The following is a 19,656-nucleotide window of genomic DNA, read 5'->3' as shown; positions in this document are numbered from 1 at the left end:
AAAAAAGGGTGAGTTTAATGAACGTTTTACAGTGTCCATCTGTTATATAAAATAACTGTGTCACACTTATGATTTAGTTTGATCGGTTATGAACAAAACAACTAAATGATTATATGGGATATTCCATAATGATTCTGTATTTTTGTCCTGTAAGTGTAAATGCTCCAACTCTCATCGATCCTGCAGTAATTATATTTTTCCACAAGGTGTCAGTAAGTCACTTCTACCGATACAGTTTGGAGCGGTGAAGAAGAGAAAAAACGGGAAGGAGGAGAAATAATAGTAGTGATGATGAAGTAAGTTCCCCCGGTTCCCCTCCAAAGTTCTAGCACGTGTTTTTCGGACCGGGACCCGGAGAGAGGCGGGATACTCGGCCTGTTCTCGAAGCTTCTACTGGGTCATCATGAACGCCGATGAGGCCAGGCTGAAGCTGCGGGAGCTGCTGGGCCAGGTGAATCCCTCTGAGCTCCCAAAGTTACTGGACTGGATGAAAAACTCAGGTGAACACCTGCACGCCTGTCCTCCCTCCCTATTTCTCGCGATACTTCATTCTGGCCAGCCTGACTTTGAGGTTAAGCGTGGTTCTGACAACAGAACTAGTCTGTGACTAGTGACGGGCACACTACAAGTCTCAGTTTAGTACTTTAGAACACTGCGCACAGTCTTTACAGAAATATTACTTTTCCACAACTTCATGTATTTGATGGGCCTAGTCAAAGTCTAGATCTAATTTAAGTTAAAAAAAAAAAATCTGGGGCAAGATTTGAATTGACATTCATAGATGCTCTTCATCCAATCTAAAATATATTAAAATGTACATTGTTTTCAAATATGTGCTATTTTGTTTTGGTCTGTCAGATAAAATACATTATCGTTTGTTGTTGTTATGTGACAGAAAGTGAAACAGTTTAATGAAAATGTTTTGCAAGTAGTAGGAGTTCTGAGAGGACTTGGCATGTAAGGTTTAGATTAGGACAGTTTGCTGCTGAAACCATGGCGATGAAAGCAGGTGCTGGTCCAGCTGTGGGGCTGGTTCCAAGTCCCGCTGGAAAATGAAGTCAGGACCTCCATGCAACCTGTCAGCACAAGGAAGCATAAAGTATTCTAAAACTAATACTCTGAGGCCACTGTCTGTTTTTAAAATGGTCTTTTTTTTCAGCAAAAATTTTTGTTTCATGTTCCTAGACATGTTTTAATCTCTATTTATTGGTCTCATTTTATCCATTGTAATAGCTTTTTTTAAATTTTCTTTGTATTTTTTAGACCTTTGTAGCCCTTTGAAATCTCAAGATAAAAAGGGCATTTTAATAACATCTATTGTATTATTATTAAATACAATCTGCCACATTTTAGGAGCAGAAATCGGTGCTGACTTAGCAAATGAATTTGTAATTCAGTACATTTATGCCTTGGTTGTTTTTTTTTTGGTTTTTTTTAAAGAAACATTTTAAGTCAGTTCAGTACTGTCTTCTGTACTTCACCTTTGCTATCATTCGTAGGTAGAAACAGCCACCTCAGCTCATCATTTATCTGACACAGTTATCCAGGTTTCTGCTAGAGGCTCTGATGTTGTTTCCTAAAGAACCAAAATCTCGGTAATGTGTGAGTTCCTAATGTCTCTGTGTGTGTGTGTGTGGGTGTGTGTGTGTCCTTCTGTAGATGAGCTGGATCAGCTGCTGCTTGACAACAACAAGGTGATCCTGCAGAGCATTGCAGAAGACTTGAGAGCCAGACTGCCGGTCGATGCCATGCTGCCGTCTGAGACTGCTGCACAACACAAGGTTCCTCCACGGTTTCATCTGCTGCCATCTCACAGCGTCTCATTACTGAGCCACAGTTGTCTGTTTCTGATGTGGATAAACAACCACAATAATCCTGAAAAGGGTGCAGTCTGCATGCAGACTTTAACATGACCGTGCTCGCATTCATCTGCACGGATTTAAATGGTGCGTGCATGAATGAATGAGGCGTTTTCATTGGCCTGTCTGACCCTGTCTGGCTCAGGGTGTCATTGTGGTGTGATGTGATTACATGATGTCATGTTCTCCAGTAATCTGCACACAAATGATGTAGAGAAGACACAGTCTTAGCCTGGCAGTATTATGTAAAATCAACTTTTGAGCTTCACATTATGTTGCAATGTTATCCTCTCATCAAAAACTTACCGGCAGTGTTGCTTTGACTCTTTTATTCACTTCTTGAGAAATCCTTTAATCTCCATAGTAACTATTGAGCTGTGCAAAACACCTGGGTGGACCTAGCCCCGCCTTTGATGTGCAGCTCCTCCTCAGAACTGCAGTTTCTAAGCCCTAAGGTGTCAAACTCCAGTCCTGAAGTGTCGCTGTCCTGCAGTTTTTAGATGTGCCACAGGTACAAAACACTGGAATGAAATGACTTAATTGCCTCCTCCTTGAGTAGATCAGTTCTCCAGAGCCTTAATGACCTAATTATTCTGTTCAGGTGTGGTGCAGCAGAGGCACATCTAAAAGTTGCAGGATTTCGGCCCTTGAGGACTGGAGTTTGACACCCCTGCCACCGAGCTTCTGCCTCACAGAGCAGCCTTCCCCCATGACTCCCCAGCTCAGCTCCTCAAGACTATCCAGCAGCAATTAGCAAACACCTGGTGGAACTGCACATCAGCTGAGCTCATTACACTGCTGATGTCGTTCTGTCTTGTAGATGCAGCAGCGGCAGCGGCCCACGGTTCATGTGGACAGCTTCCTGTACAGTGAGGACCAGGTTGACGCTCTGTGTGAGGAGGGGGCCATGAGCAGGAACTACTGTCTCAGCTGTGGATCCTTCAGGACCGCCCCCCTCGGTAGGAACGTGGCTCTGCCTTCTGCCTCCACACACACGATGATGGAGCAGCGTGTACTCCAATGCGATTGACAGCTCTAAGACCATCCTCCTGGTTCTGATTGGTTGTCTCTGACCATGTGGTGTATTTCTGCAGATGACAGAGGAGTTTTTTGTGTTTTTTTCACTGATTATTTGTTTCAGATGAACTATTATGACATGGTCACAGTTTTAATAATTACATGAAAAACATGTTGCTTATAAAAGTTACCTGCTGCAGTTCTAATTTTGTTCTGATGTTATTTTCTGAATGTTGTGGCTCTGATCCCTGCTAGACCATCCAACTCTTTTGCTGTCCAACAGATGGTCATCCCAACTCAAACCAAATGACTGTGATGGCCTGCCTGCTCATAGATCCTTATGGATTAACACAGCCATGTTTCCTTACAGTAGACCAGAACCAAATCATAAAAAATGACTTTAAATTATTGTTAATCAAAGCATAAACCAAACATCTTTGCTTTCCATTCTTAAAGTCACTTATTAAACTGAAACAGTAGGTAAAGATGAAGAGGTGGAAAAAGAGGCTCAGCTAGTTATTCCTTCTATTTGAAACAATAAATGAATTGATCCAACTGATTCATTTATCACAATGAATCGTCCCAGAATTCATTATGATAAATGATAACATTGCTGCTTTGAGACCATTTTCAAGTAACATGATGGTAATGTCATAATAATACAACAACACATTCTCAAAGATTAATAAACTTTAAATTCTCATAAACATTTGACACTGGAACTGGAAGACATTTTAAATATCCAAAATAAACAAAACAACAAATAAAATGAATCATGAAGTTTCTCTAAATGAAATCGTCCTTTTAAAAAAGGAGCCAGTTGAGACCAAAGCAAGACTTTTATCATCCTTGGTAGAGAGAGAGAGAGAACAGAGAAAAACAATAAATTATACAAATTGAAATTATTGAGTTCATCTTAATTTATCATAGTTGATTTGTTGGTTATTGTGACAGGCCCACACAGACCGAGTGTCATAAGTAGTGTACTTATGAACTTGCATGTAAACCTGGATGTTTCCTCCTGTTCTCTTCTTCTCCTGCAGATTTCATCTCGCACTCGTTCTCAGTGTCAGAACTTCAGTTCCTGTTCCAGAACGTTCTTCCGGACCTCAGTGGTCGGACTGTGGTGGATGTTGGTTCCCGACTGGGAGCAGTTCTTTATGGGGTCAGAGTTTGTCTTAACCTTTGTGAAACCCCCACAGATTCAGAAACGTGTCAATGCCCGTGATGGTTGTCATAGAAACCTTGTTTCAGATGGTGCAAGGTGAAGTATGACCGAAATGATCAGAACATGTTGCTCAGTCATGTGGTGGGACTGTTCTTCCCTAAAATTAATCAGCATGCCTCTGTAAGTGAATATTTACTGTATACGGTTCTTAGTGGATGTTTTGATGAGTTCAGGGACATGTCTGTGTGTCAAGGTTTTTGATTTCAGGGGAGGAATTTCAATGTATGTTTGGTGTAAATTAGTTAGCATATCATACAGGCTACTACTTATATCTTGTTTTAGTCTAAAAAAAAAAGGTCATAATGTCCAAAACAAGGTCAGCTGAGTTAAATCCTGTTTAGTAGATTTTGTGTGTAGATCAGTTTGTTTGTTTTCAGTGAATATCAGCAAATCAAGAAATACATTTAAAAGATACGGACCATTATTGACAGTACAGCCAGTTACCCAAACTACAAGCAGATACAGGCGTTCTGATAATAAGGCCTGGAATAAAAACACAAGAAACAGAGACAAGCTTACTGCCAGTGTTATTAACGTAACATTCACCCTGTTGGCACATTACAGGTTCTCCGTCACTCTGACTGTTATCGATCCAACACCTTTCAACACAAACTAATCTAATTTGTATACAGAAATATGTTATGCATAGATAGCATTTTTCTAACAGAAGAGAACATAGTGACTTGATTGTGCTTTAAAATAAGTGGCTAGAAAACACATAACACTGCCCCTTTAACGTGAAACCCTTTTCTTTCAAATCTTGAAATGTTTCAACTCTGTTTTAGATACATGCTATTGAAATCATTGGGAGAGACTTGAAAACCATGTTAATCATTGTTGTATCATATTGTGATGAACATATCATGTGTTCAGGGTTATGTGTACAGTTCAGCCTCTCGCCTCATTGGACTGGAGCTCAGTGAGGACTTTGTCAGGCTGCAGAACGACACGCTCCACAAATACGGCCTGTCTGATCGAGTTCAGGTTCGTGTCTCTGATCGTCCCGCATCCCTTCTCACACACACACTCACACACCTTTAATAAAAACTCCCCCTCCACACCCGCCCAGGTTCTCCATGCAAACGTCTGCACTCAGGAGGTTCTGCTGCAGGGCGCGGATGTTCTGGTCATGAACAATGTCTTTGAGTACTTCATGGAGCCCACCAAACAAATTGGGTAGTTCCTCTAAGACTGTGCAGGAAATATTGAGAAAACACCAACTGTGACTTGCGTGCTCTAAAGGAACGTTTGCTCTGTGTGTTCAGAGCCTGGAAGTTCATCATGCAGGCCTTCAGGAGGAGAGGAGCCCTGCTGGTTACTGTTCCCAGTTTGCAAGAGAGTCTGGATGCTCTGCAGGTACCTGGAAAACATCAGATCATTTCAACACAGAAAAGAGAACTAGTTTCGTTTTGCGCAGCCTGGAGCCACACCAGGTTGTGTGTCTTTCAAATGTTTCTGATTCCTGTGAACAGACTTAATTTTATTGTGTTTAGACATTCTTATACCCAACACGTAGGCCTGTTATGGTAATACATTTTACCAGGGGAGAAATTGTCCCAGAAATTATTGCAATAAAGATAATATTGTTTCTCCAGACTGAAGACTTTATCATCAAGGTTTTGGTAGAAAAAGAGAGAGAAAAGAGAAAACAATAAATCATGCTAGTGGGAAATATTGAGCTTATTCTAATTTATCATGTGATTAATTGATTTATTGCTTATTGCGACAGGTTTAACAACCTGTGGAAACCCTTTATGATCCTGATCACTATTTCTAAGTGCTGATTCGTTGCCTGTTGCTAAGCAAATTTCTAAACACCAGCTAGTGACATTAACTATGTTTTCCTGACTATAAGTCGTTACTGTTCACACGCTTTGAAAGCTGCCATTCGGCTAATGTACTGCTTTTTAGCAACGGGTTTGGAGTGGCTGGATTCTGTGTGAGGACAGCAGGACTGATGTGACATCATGAGCAACAGCGAAGGAAACTGAGGAAATGTGTGTGAAGCTGTTCAACTCTGACACTGACGAAGACAACTTTAGTGGTTTAAGTGTGCAGAAGGAAGATGAAGATAGCAATCAGTGACTTTTCCTGGTAGACTGTTTTCTTAAAGCAGCCGTTTGCAGGCTGCTTTAAAAGGGAAATGTTTGGAAGAAAGCATTTAGTGTATGTATTCCATTAAAAGTTTCAATTATCTTTCTGTGTAAATATGCCATGTTCCTACATGGACACCTGCACCTTTTGACAAGTGCAACACTCAATATGTAAACTTTTTTTCTTTTCAAAGTTGGTGGGTGTGGCTTATATGCAGCTGTGCTCAAAAGTTTGGAAATTACGGTAATAGCCGAGTGTTTGAAAAGTTTTGGGTCAGTTTGTCCATTTTCCTGCTTCCTTTACACACCTGGAGCTCTTTCTGTACTCATGTTTTTAACCAACTCATATCGCTTTATTTTAGGGAACCACAATATATCAGCACTAGCATCGGTATCAGGCGATATTTGTCATTTTTTAGCATATCAAATCAGTCCGATAAATAAACCTGGATTGATATTGACAACCGATATTTCCATCTTGTTGCTATTTGTTTCTGGAGGGGAGAGAAGGAGGTTGGCCCTGTGGTGTTAGTTTGCTCATGTGACAGTAGCTGCATTTCCGTTACAAATGTGGGCACAACCATGTCAATTTTCTGATAATGTCAAAAAAAACAACATATTTTTGCAATTCTGGGGTTCCCATTAAATAAGAAGCTCGATTAAAATCACATCTGGATAAGTTTGTCCATGCAATAAGTCATTTAAAAACTAATTTCTTCTTCATGGTTTGCAGCAGTGGTAGCATCACGTTGTTAATCATGTGACTGATATGAGGGGAAAAAGTCTTTCCATTTCAGTTTTGCTAAATAAACCAAAACTTTTTATTGAAAAACTATATAGTTTTTTTTTTTTTTATCGCCATGTTTCCATTAAGTACATTTAGTTTTGAAATGCTAAATTGTGCAATTATATGGTCAATGGAAGTGCAGCTAGTGATAGTGATGCAGCATTATGGGGAGTTTAACTTAAGCAGTGGTGCAGTAAGCAGTGTAATGAAATTGGAATATGTATCGCATGTTATTATCTATTGATTTCTGTTTATTGCAACCTATCTCCATCCATATATATCACGGTTCACATCCTTCAGGTGCCACTGCCACCAGGCTGGGTGGAGGAGCTTCCTGTAGACTACAACGTCTACCTGGGCCGAGATGCAGACCCTGAGGAGCTCAGACAGATTCATCTGTACCGGGTCGTCTGATGCTGGCGGCTCCACCAGGATGAGGTCATGTGTGACTGCAGACAAAATCCACCCTACTGAGTCATGTGACTGCAAACGGAGCTCCTTGGAACGGAACCTATGACTACAAACAGATCCAGCTGGACAAGGTCATGTGACTGGAGACAAAGTGCCCTGTAGTGGATCAGGTGACTGCAGAATGAAGCGGCTGTTCTCAATCATCCAAGCACATTTCTCCACCTGTCAGGAGGTGGTGCAGCTCTGTGATCCAGGTGGTTCCACATCTTACTGGAAGTGGTTTGAAAAGGTGGGAAATTATGCTGGACTGCATCTGCTTTACCAAAAGCCTTCATTTGTACTCAGAGTTTACAAGATCAACTTAAGTCAGAATGTGAACTTCACAAGTCAGAGGTTCTTTACCTCCTCAATCACTAAACTTCAACATGGCTTCCAAACTACCATGGGTCCAAATCTTGCAGAACCAGAGGCATAGAATAGATTATTGCACATTGGTGTTAATAATAAATCAAACTGTTAATTATGCTTCACTTGTATATTTACTTTACAGCTTGTGTAAACCATCATTGAGAATAATATTTTTATGTTATTATCTTTCCAAGTTTCTGTTTGGTAAAATCTGATACATTACAAAATACAAAAGATACCAGCATTGTCTAGTATTTGTTTACTTGATCCTATAGACAGGGGTTGATTTTTGTCTCCCTAATTATATTTTTTGTGTTTTAAGTTGTGTATTATGACATGTTGCATGACATGTTAGGTCCTGGGTCCTTTAACAGTCTTATCCTGGGGAATCTCACTGAAGGTGTGCACAAACAGGAGACTTTAAAAATCAAACTCAACTAGGCTGGATGTTAAGAAAACTACAGAACATATCAGAAACCAGGCTAGGACCTAAATTTGATCACCCACATGGTCTGTTACTAAATCCTTATAGTGAACTGTTCACATAGTGATTTCAGGACCAGAACTGAACAGAGGCAACATAGAGTTCCTTGTACTCTAAGTTTTAAAGAGGCAGTATTATTTATTTTCCAAGTACATAGTATTATTTTATAGCACAATCAAGTACTATTTCATAAATTAGATAGCAGTTGTAGAAATTTGGTGCACATCAAAAATAATCTAAAAAAAGTTTGACTTTGCAATTTACCGCCTTTAAATTGGCTTCTGTGCCTTTAAGATACTATGGCTTTTTATGGAACTCCATCTTCAGCATTCACTACTTCACTGAGAAGTAGTTCCTATGATGAGGTCGGCAGATGCGCAGTTCCACCAGGTGTTTGCTAATTGCTGCTGCCGCTAGTCTGGAGGAGCTGAGCGGCAGAGGGCTGGTCTGTGAGATGAAGCTCGGCTGGGGACTGCAACTCAAAGAAGGAGCTTTGTGAAAATAGGCGAAGCTTTGTGAGAGCAAGTGTTTGGGTTCCCCCGAATGGTTGCCATGGGAAATTTAAGCATTCCTCAAACATGCATAAAAGAATCAATGTGAATAACATGACAACATGATATTAAGCAAAAAAGTCTTTTTTACATTTTTTTTAATGATTTATTTATTCTTCATCCTCCCAGTCCTGCCTGCTGTGTTTTCTAACTTTCTGTAACAAACTTCTGAGTCCAGAAACAGAACAGCTGCGTTTACACACAGCTGAACTTTATTCATACACAGGCGATTAGCTCTGGCTTTTTATTAGAGGCATAAAACTAAAGGGGGTTGAATACACACTTCAGTTCTCGGTGTTTTTTAGACTTGTGTTATTTTGCTTCCAAGTAATAATTTTTCTCCATCAAATGAAGTCCTAATAAAATTTATTTAGGTTGTAATTAGATAAAAACTCAGAGTTCAAAGGGTATGAATACTTTTTCACAGCATTTTGTGTAAGTGTAGTGTTTATCCATCATTGCTTCTACCATAGAAACAGTCAGAAAAGCCACCTACAGACGGAGAGAGAGGAAAAGAGATGGGGCATTGAACAAAGTCGAATCACCTTTGTAAATTTTCAATTTTCATAAAAAATTTGAATACATCAGACCTCAGATTAAGATGGTATGTGTTAGCTGCATCAGGCAAGCTTGACTTTTGTGCAGCTTCTTGATGCATGTCACAGAATGGCTGTACCTTAAAACTAAATGTAAAGAGTGGGACCAACCATCCAGCATGAGTAATATGTATTTTCCATGATGTGGAAAATACATATTATTATTTTTCAGCACTATTGGAGCACTGTATCATAACATTCAAGTGAGAGAGTGCTTGAAAGGTTGGAACGTTTCATTTTGAAGCAGCGAGCAGAAAACTGCCCAGATCTTAAATCCACTCAGAAGCTGTTGTGTGTCTCAAAAAGCAGCTGGAGAAACATAAGACAACAAATAAGACAACAGGTTACCATGGGGATTTGGGCATCTGACAATATCCAGCATTCATTGTCCTCTGTTTATCTGAGATTGGGTTAAGGAGATCCAGGAGGAAAACCCAGACATCCAGTGAGTTCTGGATCTTCACCTGGCGTCTCTTCACTGCTGAAACTTGTATCACATCTTTACCAACTGCTTAGAAAATTCCAGAAACCAAATGTCACCAGTGACATTTACAATTTATATATTTTTTTTAGTTTCAATTTTTTTTCAGGCTTTCTGTGAGTTTGCTTAATGATAACACTGAAAAGAATAGGCATTCATCAGAGAAATCCTCAATGCAGCTGCCCGATGCATCTCAATTTCAAGATGTTTGCTTTGATTCTGATTTTATGCTGAGTTATGATCAGCATAGGCCCACCTTTTTGTGATTGACTAGAGCCCCCTGCTGACCGGAAGTTCTCGCTGGGGGTCCCCAAAAGAACTTACACCGTGTTCCAAGTTATTATGCAAATTGGATTTAAGTGTCATAAAGATAAACATTTTTGTTGTGCTATTAAATTTATAGATGGTATTGTGTGTCAGGGCTCTTTGAAACACTATAATTAAATTCAGAAAGCTGGGTTGATTAGTTTGTCTGGTGAGCTTAATTAAAGGAAATCTACTTAAGGAGGATGTTCCACATTATTAAGCAGGCCACAGGTTTCAGGCAATATGGGAAAGAGAAAGAATCTCTGCTGACCAAAATCATCAGATAGTGTAGTGCCATAAGACAAGATATGAAAAAATTTGATATTTAACGAAAACTGAAGCGTTATCGTACTGTGAAGAGATTTGTGGCTGATTCAGAATAAAGATGGGTTTGTACAGATAAACCCATGGAAGGTTTAACAGGAAGGTTTCTGTTAGACAAATTCATCGGATTAAGAGAGCAGCTGTTATAAAATGCCCTTACAAAGCAGCAAACCGTTATTTGAAGCTGCTGGTGCCTCTGGAAGAATGACCGTTTGCAGTTCTTTATAATCCATAAAATGTTTAGAAAATCTGCTGTGCATAATAATTTGGAACAGTGCATTTTTGAGTTTTTTATTTTTGAAAAAAATATTGTTCTCATGGGGAGCTTTGTTCAGTAAAATTTGATTATTACTGTAATAGTTCATGACTTGAAAATTATACTGACCATCATTTGTATTGACCATTTAGGAAAATCTGAGAAAATATCACTTGCATAATAATTTGGGACACGGTGTAGGGAGAGAGAGAAGACACAGTGTAGGCTGACAAATGTCATAGTTATCCTTAATAAGTTATGCTAATGGGGTCACAATTACATTTTTATTTAATGTTTTCAAGGTCCACATTTCACACAAAGTGAAGAGTCCTTTTCTAAAATGGCTTCTCATTCTGGAAATACTTGAAGAAAGTTATCAAATGTCATCTTTACCCACTTCAAATTATCTGAACAAGCTAAAGAAAAATCCGAAAGGTCAAAAATATTTGAATTGCCTATAAAATTGCTTAAAAGAAAGGAAATTAGGGACTTTCCTGTCTTATTTCATTCTGTTTAAGCTCAACTTCGTAGTTGAGAATTGTTTTATATTATTACTATTTAAAATCTTTACCTGATGTACTATTTGTTTGATAAATAATGCAATGTGACCAAAAAATTATGTTCCATTTTGATTTAAAGGAAGCTTACAAGAAAACTGCAAAACAAATAGCTTTAAATGCAAATTGGAAAAATTTACAACAGTGGACAAATAATGGTCAGTGGTGGGTAATGGGCTAAATGGAAGTGTGCCCCAAAATTCCATTCTGCTTATGGCTTCATTTAACTTTGAGTAGGCCCTCTCGATCATTACTATCTTAGGCGGGATTCAGTTTCTTTATTTATTTTTTTTTCCTCCATCTCTCAGTTACTTTGTCACGATGACTGAATTTGAACCTAACTAAAGGAGATAACCTGTCAATAAAAGTGTGCAAATATTTTTTGGGTGTGTAAATTTTTGACAAAGGTATTCTAATATGTTTAGAAGATCTTCCCAACGCGTTATTCTTAAAAAAATGCACCCTGAGAGGTCACTGACATATTCATTTTCTTACACTCAAGAAACAAACGTAGGCGAAGTAATGAAATTTCCCAGCTGGCCGTGAAGTGGATGAAAACTTCGTCAACAAGCCGCTAGTGAGACGGCTTAGCCCGGAGTTCTTCCTCCTCATTTCGGACCGCTTGTTATCGCTTCATCGTTTCACAACTTGGTAAAGACCGGCCGTTTTTATCGGTTTCTTTTTGTTTAGCGTACCGAGTGTCGGAGGACTGAAGTTGTGAGCTTTGAGCTGAATTGGCTCTGAGTTTAGCGTGTCGGCTGGGAGATAATGAAGAGGAGCACTTCCATGCGGGCTGGATTATCGGCGCGTGTAACAAAAGACCCGCTCACCTCCTCCTCCTCACTCCTGCTGTTCTGTCGAGCTCCTGCCCCATTCTAACCGGGGCTCTGCTTCAGCTTTGGGCTTTTAGTTGAGGCGTTGCACTTGAGTTTTCGTGTTTTATTCGGTGAAGACGAGTGACCCGGTTTCGCTCCTCTTTCTTTCAGAGTGGAAGCGGAGCGAAGAGATGCCGCTACTCCACAGAAAGCCCTTTACCCGACAGAAACCTCCGGCTGATCTTCGACCGGACGAAGAAGTGTTTCTCTGTAAAATCACTCATGAAATCTTCAGGACCTATGAGTAAGTAGCTGCCTCAACTCTAAAAAAACGCTTAAAGTTAGTTTGGGATGTTCTATCATTGAGAAAAACTTCCACACAAAACATAAAAGTTAACTTTATTGTAAATTAAAATAAAAATTATATATATAGGTTATTTTTTTTACCAAGGTGCGAGAGCCCCAAGGATAGTAGGAAGCAGGTTAAAGCGGGTAGTAAAAGGTCAGTAGGAGCGGGACAGGTGTACGGTTGGCTAGCTAAAGTGACTGTTAGCTTGGTAGCTACCAGAGCTTAGCTTTGAGAGTTTAGCCCATATAAACAGTCCACTCATTCACATCTTCTAGGAGGGTTATTATACAAACAAAAACCTATAAATACGAAAAAATTTGACTCATGTGGTGACCCGTTAACTTCTGAAGTCATAAGTTGGATGTAGGAATGACATAAAACCTAATTTAGTCATGAAATTCGGGAACTAGTAGGATTTCCTAATAATTGTGATCAGGCTAACCACCTCTATCATTAAACATAATCACATCGTCTAATATGTTTTGTTCTATCAGACATTGTCGCTAATTTTCAGTCGATTAGGCTATATGGTACAGTTTGTGGAAACGATTTAATGAGGATCAACTTTGTTAAAAGTGCAAATAAACAGTTTTTAACTGTTACTGTCACAAGGCAGCCATATTGGATGTTGGGTAAAGTCCTTGTGAGAAACCTACAACTTTCCTGCTGACAGGTTTGATTCTCAGGGACCTTTCTGTTAATTTCTCCAGTTACAATCTTAAAAACTTCAACTTCTGAATTAAAATCCAGTGCATAATCAGTTTGCATCATTAAGTAAACATGCTGAGGATCAAATTTTTTTTTATTTTTGTTTTGCTCTTACATGGTACCATAAGAAACTGAAACTTGTGTGGTAATGGTATGTAAAATGCCTGAAAAAAAATGGTGGTTGGGAAAGTCAATTATTCACTGAAGTGCCACAGATTATAAAACATTTGAAAATCACTGTTTTATATAATTCCCTAAAAAAATTATGACATATTACACAATTACAAGTCATATTCATCTTCAAAATGTGCATTGCGAAATTGACATGTTAAATGTATGGTTATTGACAGCTTTCGTAAATATCAAGTGACAAAACTATACATGGAGACTAAAGTAAAGGGCAGCTTAACCAGTGGGGCCAATGGTTTATTTCTGCAAGCTCAAGTTTTTGATTGTTTCTTGGAATAAGTATAAAAATTACCTACAGAAATGCTCAAATTTGATCCTTTGATTGTTTTTTTATTTTTATTTTTTTTTAAGTCATTCAGCATCCAAATTGATATGCAGGCTTCAACTGTTTCAAAGAACCAATATTTACATACATGTTGTTGGTATTAATGGAGAAAAAAATAATCCCAATGACAGGAGGTTTTTTTTTTTTCCCATTAGATCTCAGATGATATAAAAGAGAAAAGATCAAGATGGGCAACACTCTGCAAGCTGTTGTAGAGTGTTGCCTGCAAAACTATGTTTTACAGTAGCTATTTTTATAGTTATTTTCTAAGTTATTTTTAACAATTTAGGTTTGTGTTGCCCATCCTTTGACTTAATCGTCAGCTCACCAAGGTTCTGAACATTTCTCTGAGTCAAAATTCCCATTAGCCTGTGTGCTATTTGTATGCAAAAATTGCAACATGCTGCATGAAGTTTGTGTGAAGATGTGAATTCTCTGTTTTTCTGTCCCTTCCTCCCACAGTGAGTTCTTTGAGAGGACCATCCTTTGCAACAGTTTGGTGTGGAGCTGTGCTCTGACGGGCCGAGCCGGCCTCACCTACCTGGAGGCCGTGGAGAGCGAGCGGCGAGCGAAGCAGAGCCTGGAGAGCTTCCCTCAGGCCCTGGTGGTGCCAATGCTCCACCTGGCTGCTCTGAGCCGCCACTGCAGGCTGTCGGAGCTCTGCGAGGACGTCTACGGCTTCGTCAAGGATCGTTTCTTCCCAGGAGAGATAGTGGATGTGAGCGGACGCAACGGAACTAGGTAGGCACCAGTAACCTAGTTTTAATGTTCATCTTCAGGCTCCGGGAGTCACCATCAAGGACATCTATAGCTACGTTTCCATTGAACATAAAACTGTGCAAATTGGTTTTATGAAAATGAATTTGCTTAATGGAAACATGAAACATGCCAATAAAAAAAAAAGACCTCATGTTTCTTGATGAGTTTTGGCACTAGGGTGAGACGGTTTTTCAGCTGTACAGAAACCAGTGGAGAACAAGCAGCCTCCAGCGCTCAGAATTGGTGCATTTCACAAAACTTCAATATAAACTCTTTTTTTTTTCACATCATGTGACCAACACCCGGATGTTACTTCTGGTGAAAATCACAAAGAAAATGACAGGAAGTGGTATTAGGATTAGCACTGCATGTTTTTTAATGAGTTGACCCATGAACAATCTTATTCACGTGTGACTTTAATTTAATTTCTTATTTAATGGAAACACTGCAATTGTGATTTTTTTTTTATTTATGTTTTTTTACTTTAGTGGAATTTCAAAAAAATGTTGTGCACATTTGTTATGGAAAGCTTTCGATCGTTAGAGGCAATGTTCTTCTCTACTTTTGGTTTGGGTTGCAGTTCTGAACTCTGAGCTCCTCCTGTTAGTCCTGTTCACATAGCCTTAGCTTACAGCTGCCCGCTGTCCTGTAGTAGAAGCTAATTATCGAAGAGTTTCAGTAGTGATATTTTATGTCAGGTTGTTATCAGTCTTCATGCTTAATAGCTATGTCCCATCACCTTACATATGAAATTTTTCAGTGTTCAGTTTATGCCTGACTTGTTGACTTTTAGTAACATTTCAAAAGAGTCCGTAGGTGAGTCCTATTGGACTATTCTCAGCTTTCCCAAGTGTAAATACTGTTTGTATTTCAGGCGTGTGTGCGAGATCGTGCAGGTGCTGTCACTTTACGCTTGTGCTAACGGAGCGCCACTCACTAACCGGCAAAGCAAGGCAGCGGACAGCGACACCATTGTGATTAGTGACAGCGACGATGAGAGCGACGTCTTCCAAAGCCCCACAGCACATCTCAACGGGTTAGTAGATCACAAACCACTCTGGAACACAATTCCTTAAATTGTTTGATGAATGCAAAAATTGAGCTGGGGTTATTGGAGTTATAGATAGGCAGGACAGGGTTAGCGGATTTGATCCAGATGTGCAGTAGAACCATGTAGCCGACGGCAGATTCAGGCTCCATCCAGTTGAAACAGGAGGTTGGCTTTGTTTTCAGTGCAGCAAGAGCTTTGTGTATGATGTGCTTCCTGTGTCGCTCTTCTGGTGTTATTTCTGTTGCTTAGTAGATCTGTGGAGATTTCCTGCTTCTAAAATGTAAAAAAAAAATCCCACATTTGTGTACTTATGCCAATTAGTTCAATTCAGTTTATTTATATAATGAAAATTAAGAACAAATGTCATCTCGAGGCAATTTATAAACAATTAATTATACATACATTCAATTATACATACAGATTCTAGTTATCAAACAGTGTAAGAAGTTTAGTTCATTATTTTAATTAGTTTGAAAAGTTTCTATCTAAGTAAACCCAGTAGATTGCATCCAGTCATTGACCTGCAGCATTCACTCCACCTGGACCAGCAGGGGGCAACAGCAGACAACCACTGGCATGGAGTTGTTGATTTTACAGTAGTCCCTCATACTGAGCATGCATGTAGTGACAGTGGAGAGGATAAACTCCTATTTAACAGGAAGAAACCTCCAAATAACCAGAACCTGGGTCAGTATAAGCAGCCATCTACCACGACTGACTGGAGGTTTGAGAAGACAGAGCAGAGACACAAAAAAAACTTTTTACTAACCTTCTGTGTTAGTAAAAAGTTAATAGCAGGAGAGGGAGAACGATTAGGTGATTGCATCATTATGTCACACAATGGCCTCCTCCAGGAACTACTCACAGCCAAACAGAACGCCAGGCCAGAGAAACACTTGGAGAAAACATAAAGGGAGTGAAATTAGATAGATGCCTAGAACAGATAAATGTGTGGATGTGCCAAAACATTCTCCAGCTGAAAATAAACACAACTGAAGTTATTGTCTTTGGACCTAAAGAGGAACCATCTAGAGTCACAGCTTCATTTATTACAATTAAAAACCAGCAATCAGGCCTGAGTAGTGATGAACTCTGACCTGAACCTTCAGAGTCACATAAAGACAGTTACAAAGTCGGCCTTCTGTCATCTACAGAAGGTGGACTAATGTCTCAGCGAGATCTAGATAAACTCATCCATGAGTTTATCGTTAGTCGCATTGATTACTGCAACAGTGTCTTTACAGTTCTGCCTAACAAATCAATCAAACAGCTGCAGCTGATCCAGAATGCTGCTGCTTGCGTTCTCACTAAAACCAGAAAGATAGAGCACATCACACCAGTTCTAAAGTCCATACACTGGCTCCCTGCAGCTCAGAGAATAGATTTTAAAACACTGTTAGTTATAAATCACTGAACGGCTTAGTACCAGAAAACATTAAAGATCTGCAGTGGTAGTATCAACCTTCCAGACCTCTCAGATCTTCTGATTCTGGACTGGTTTGCATCTCCAGAACCATAACCAAATGAGGAGAAGCAGCATTCAGCTTCTACGCACCATAAATCTGGAACAAACTTCCAGAAAACTGCAAAACTGCTGAAACACTGAGATCCTTTAAATCTAGACTAAAAACCCACCTGTTTAGAGTTGCTTTTGAAGCATAATCAATTAAGAACTTAACAATGGCACTTGACTTAATGTAATGTTTTGATTGTTGATTCTATGTTGCATGACTTTGTGTTTTTGTTATGTAAAGCACTTTGAAATGCCTTGTTGCTGAAATGTGCTATACAAATAAAATTTGATTGATTGAAATTAATCTGAGGGTTACTCTTTTAAAATGGATAAATGGAAACATATATTTACTGACAGGACATTTAAAGAACTGCGTACAATAAAAATAAACAAAGATATCCAGGCGAAGATTTTTAATTTAGGACATAAAAGGTCAAATAATATAGAATGGCATTGGACCAAGGCAGGTTGTGTAGACACAATAAACTTCCCTTTCTCATAAACTGTTTGTTTTTGTGTTTTAGTGGAAAGAAGCCCTTGAGTCCATCAGCGTTTAATTACAGAGTGAGGATTGTCAAGGATGAAAGCGGCGAACCTTTCACAGTCAAAGCCAGTCAAATCAGGTAAGAGTCTAATCTCATAATTTGTTTTTGTAATCTAATTGAAGATGCTTACTCTGAGAATTCCAAAAGGGACACATTTCCAAATCCAGCCTGTTCCATAACAAAGGATCGAACATGATGTACACCAATCAGCCTTCTACCTCATGAATGTCTCCACATGCCGGAGGAAAGGCAGTTCCCTTTTAAGTAGCTGGGTTTTATTTGACCTGTTTATTTTACTTAAAGGTTATCTTGGACTTCTTGAAGTAAGGTTCTGTAAAATTAGAATTAGCTTCAAGCAATCAGTTTTTAGATAACTTTAGCAACTGATACGACTCAAACTGCACATGTTTATTAGTGAGTCATAATGTTATGACGGTGGACAGCAAGAATCTCTTTGGATGCTGTTTTGTTCAGCTGAATAGCGTCCACGTTTCTGTTCGGAGTTACCATGGTTTAGCTGGTTAACCTGAAGGAGCAGAGTTTGCTGGAATAATTTTCAAACTGATCTCTGGGAGGTTTTTTTGCACAAATCTTAAACATCATCATTACTTCTGAGCAGTGGTGGTTAACTGCCTCACTTGCATGCAGTACAGCTCTACAGAGCTGTGCTAATGAGCTGAAATTGGATATTGGAAGCAGACAGAAGGTTGCAGGAGACTCTGGAGGACTGGAGTTTGTTATTATCTTTGGACCTAAAAAGGAACCATCTAGAGTCACAGCTAAACTAGCTGTTACTCGGTTTGTTGTTTTTCTCAGTCGAAAGAAAACGATCCTATCCAGAGAGAGACTGAAACTCCTCTTCAAGCAGCACTGTGAGCCTCAGAGGGGATGCATTGTTCTAAAGGTAGGAGCTCCATTAGTGTTACCTGCTCTGCAGGAAATGACTGTAGATCCTGTTAACTCACAGCGGTGTCCGTTTGTTTTTTAGCCTTCTACAGTGAAGAAGTACAGACTGTCCGAACAGACCTTCTCTCAGTTCTTCCCTGATGATCCCCCCATTTTTCCCTTCAGCCTCCACTCTAATGGCTCCCCTGGACAGGTATGTGGACCACGCAGGATGATGAGAGGCAACGCTAATTTCTAATAATAATAAGACCTCAAAGAAATCTGGAACTCTTATTGGCAAGACAAAGCTGAATATTATGTCTATCTTTTCTTGTTGATAAATTTTTAAAATAATTTAGCAGTTATTACTGCTTGATAAAACACTAACTCTTTTTCAGACATTGTTTCTGTGTTCATGCTGAACATGAGGCTATCAAGTCTTGGTTTAATCTTCCCTGTCCGGAGCTTGCATCAACATGCCCTGACTTACTCAGATATTAGTGGACGGCTTTAGCGGTTTACATCTGATGTTAAAATCTGGGTCAGATGATCACATCTGTTATCTTGCTCTACAGGCAAATAATGTCAGTGTGCTGTCAGCAAGAACTTCAGAACGTTGGCTAATGTTTCTATAAAGTCATAAATGCATTTAATTACCAGAACTATGTTAGGCACACAATACTATGGCTGGGATTTAGTCTTGCCAAATGTTTTGGAGGCTAACATTAAGGATAGTAATGAGATCTAAGAGAAGTATTCATGATATGTGATTTCTTAAATCTCAGGATTATATGCAATAAAAGACCAACACACAGACCTATTTAATAAAATAGAATGTTATGAAAAGTCAATTTGTCAGGAACTTTACCAGTAAGTGAAACACGTTGCATACATATATATATTAATTACACACCAACTGGTGTTACTCAGCTTCTGTTAAAGGGTTAGTATTATCTAAATTCAACTTTTTTGAGCATTGCATAATGTTATAATGTTATTCCCTCATCAAAAACATACCTGGAGTGTCGCATTGATTCTGTCATGTATGTTTGAGAAATCATTTAATCTCCATGGCACCATTCAGCTATGCAAAACGCCTGGTGGACCTATCACCGCCTTCAAGTTTCTAAACACCCAGAGAAACCCCGCCCTGTGACTC

General features: G+C 39.2%; 2 protein-coding genes across 4 annotated transcripts in view; both read left to right on the top strand.

Annotated features, from left to right (window-relative positions):
• The first annotated feature begins 232 nt into the window (after positions 1 to 232).
• Positions 233 to 8,047, top strand: LOC116709207 (uncharacterized). Of its 2 annotated transcripts, XM_032547620.1 has the most exons (8): positions 236 to 500; positions 1,660 to 1,781; positions 2,680 to 2,818; positions 3,920 to 4,041; positions 4,978 to 5,088; positions 5,174 to 5,280; positions 5,370 to 5,460; positions 7,285 to 8,047. In XM_032547620.1, the coding sequence occupies exons 1-8, from the start codon at positions 404 to 406 to the stop codon at positions 7,396 to 7,398; spliced, it is 903 nt and encodes a 300-aa protein (XP_032403511.1). In that variant the 5' UTR covers positions 236 to 403; the 3' UTR covers positions 7,399 to 8,047. The 2 variants fall into 2 exon arrangements, with proteins under 2 accessions (XP_032403512.1, XP_032403511.1); XM_032547621.1 differs by lacking the exon at positions 5,174 to 5,280 and having other exon boundaries at positions 233 to 500.
• Positions 8,048 to 11,899: 3,852 nt separating this feature from the next.
• Positions 11,900 to 19,656, top strand: part of baz1a (bromodomain adjacent to zinc finger domain, 1A) — a 28,686-nt gene continuing 20,929 nt past the window's right edge. The window contains exons 1-7 of one of the 2 annotated variants that reach the window (XM_032546766.1): positions 11,900 to 12,009; positions 12,345 to 12,477; positions 14,207 to 14,485; positions 15,378 to 15,539; positions 17,592 to 17,690; positions 18,429 to 18,516; positions 18,601 to 18,711. In XM_032546766.1, coding sequence (XP_032402657.1) covers positions 12,365 to 12,477; positions 14,207 to 14,485; positions 15,378 to 15,539; positions 17,592 to 17,690; positions 18,429 to 18,516; positions 18,601 to 18,711 — 852 coding nt within the window. In that variant the 5' untranslated portion in view covers positions 11,900 to 12,009; positions 12,345 to 12,364. The other variant, XM_032546767.1, reaches the window with a different exon arrangement.

The sequence above is a fragment of the Xiphophorus hellerii genome, chromosome 19 (genome assembly GCF_003331165.1).
Source record: "Xiphophorus hellerii strain 12219 chromosome 19, Xiphophorus_hellerii-4.1, whole genome shotgun sequence".
NCBI classification, from domain to species: Eukaryota; Metazoa; Chordata; class Actinopteri; order Cyprinodontiformes; family Poeciliidae; genus Xiphophorus; species Xiphophorus hellerii.
The sequence above is the reverse complement of the archived record's forward strand: the minus strand, read 5'-3'. Positions and strand labels throughout refer to the sequence as shown.

Excerpts from the sequence above, each read along its gene's own strand:
- LOC116709207 (XM_032547620.1), top strand. The coding sequence starts at position 404 with ATGAACGCCGATGAGGCCAGGCTGAAGCTGCGGGAGCTGCTGGGCCAG. Across the intron at positions 501-1,659 it reads GGACTGGATGAAAAACTCAG|ATGAGCTGGATCAGCTGCTG; the intron begins GTGAACACCTGC and ends GTCCTTCTGTAG. Across the intron at positions 4,042-4,977 it reads TGGGAGCAGTTCTTTATGGG|GGTTATGTGTACAGTTCAGC; the intron begins GTCAGAGTTTGT and ends TCATGTGTTCAG.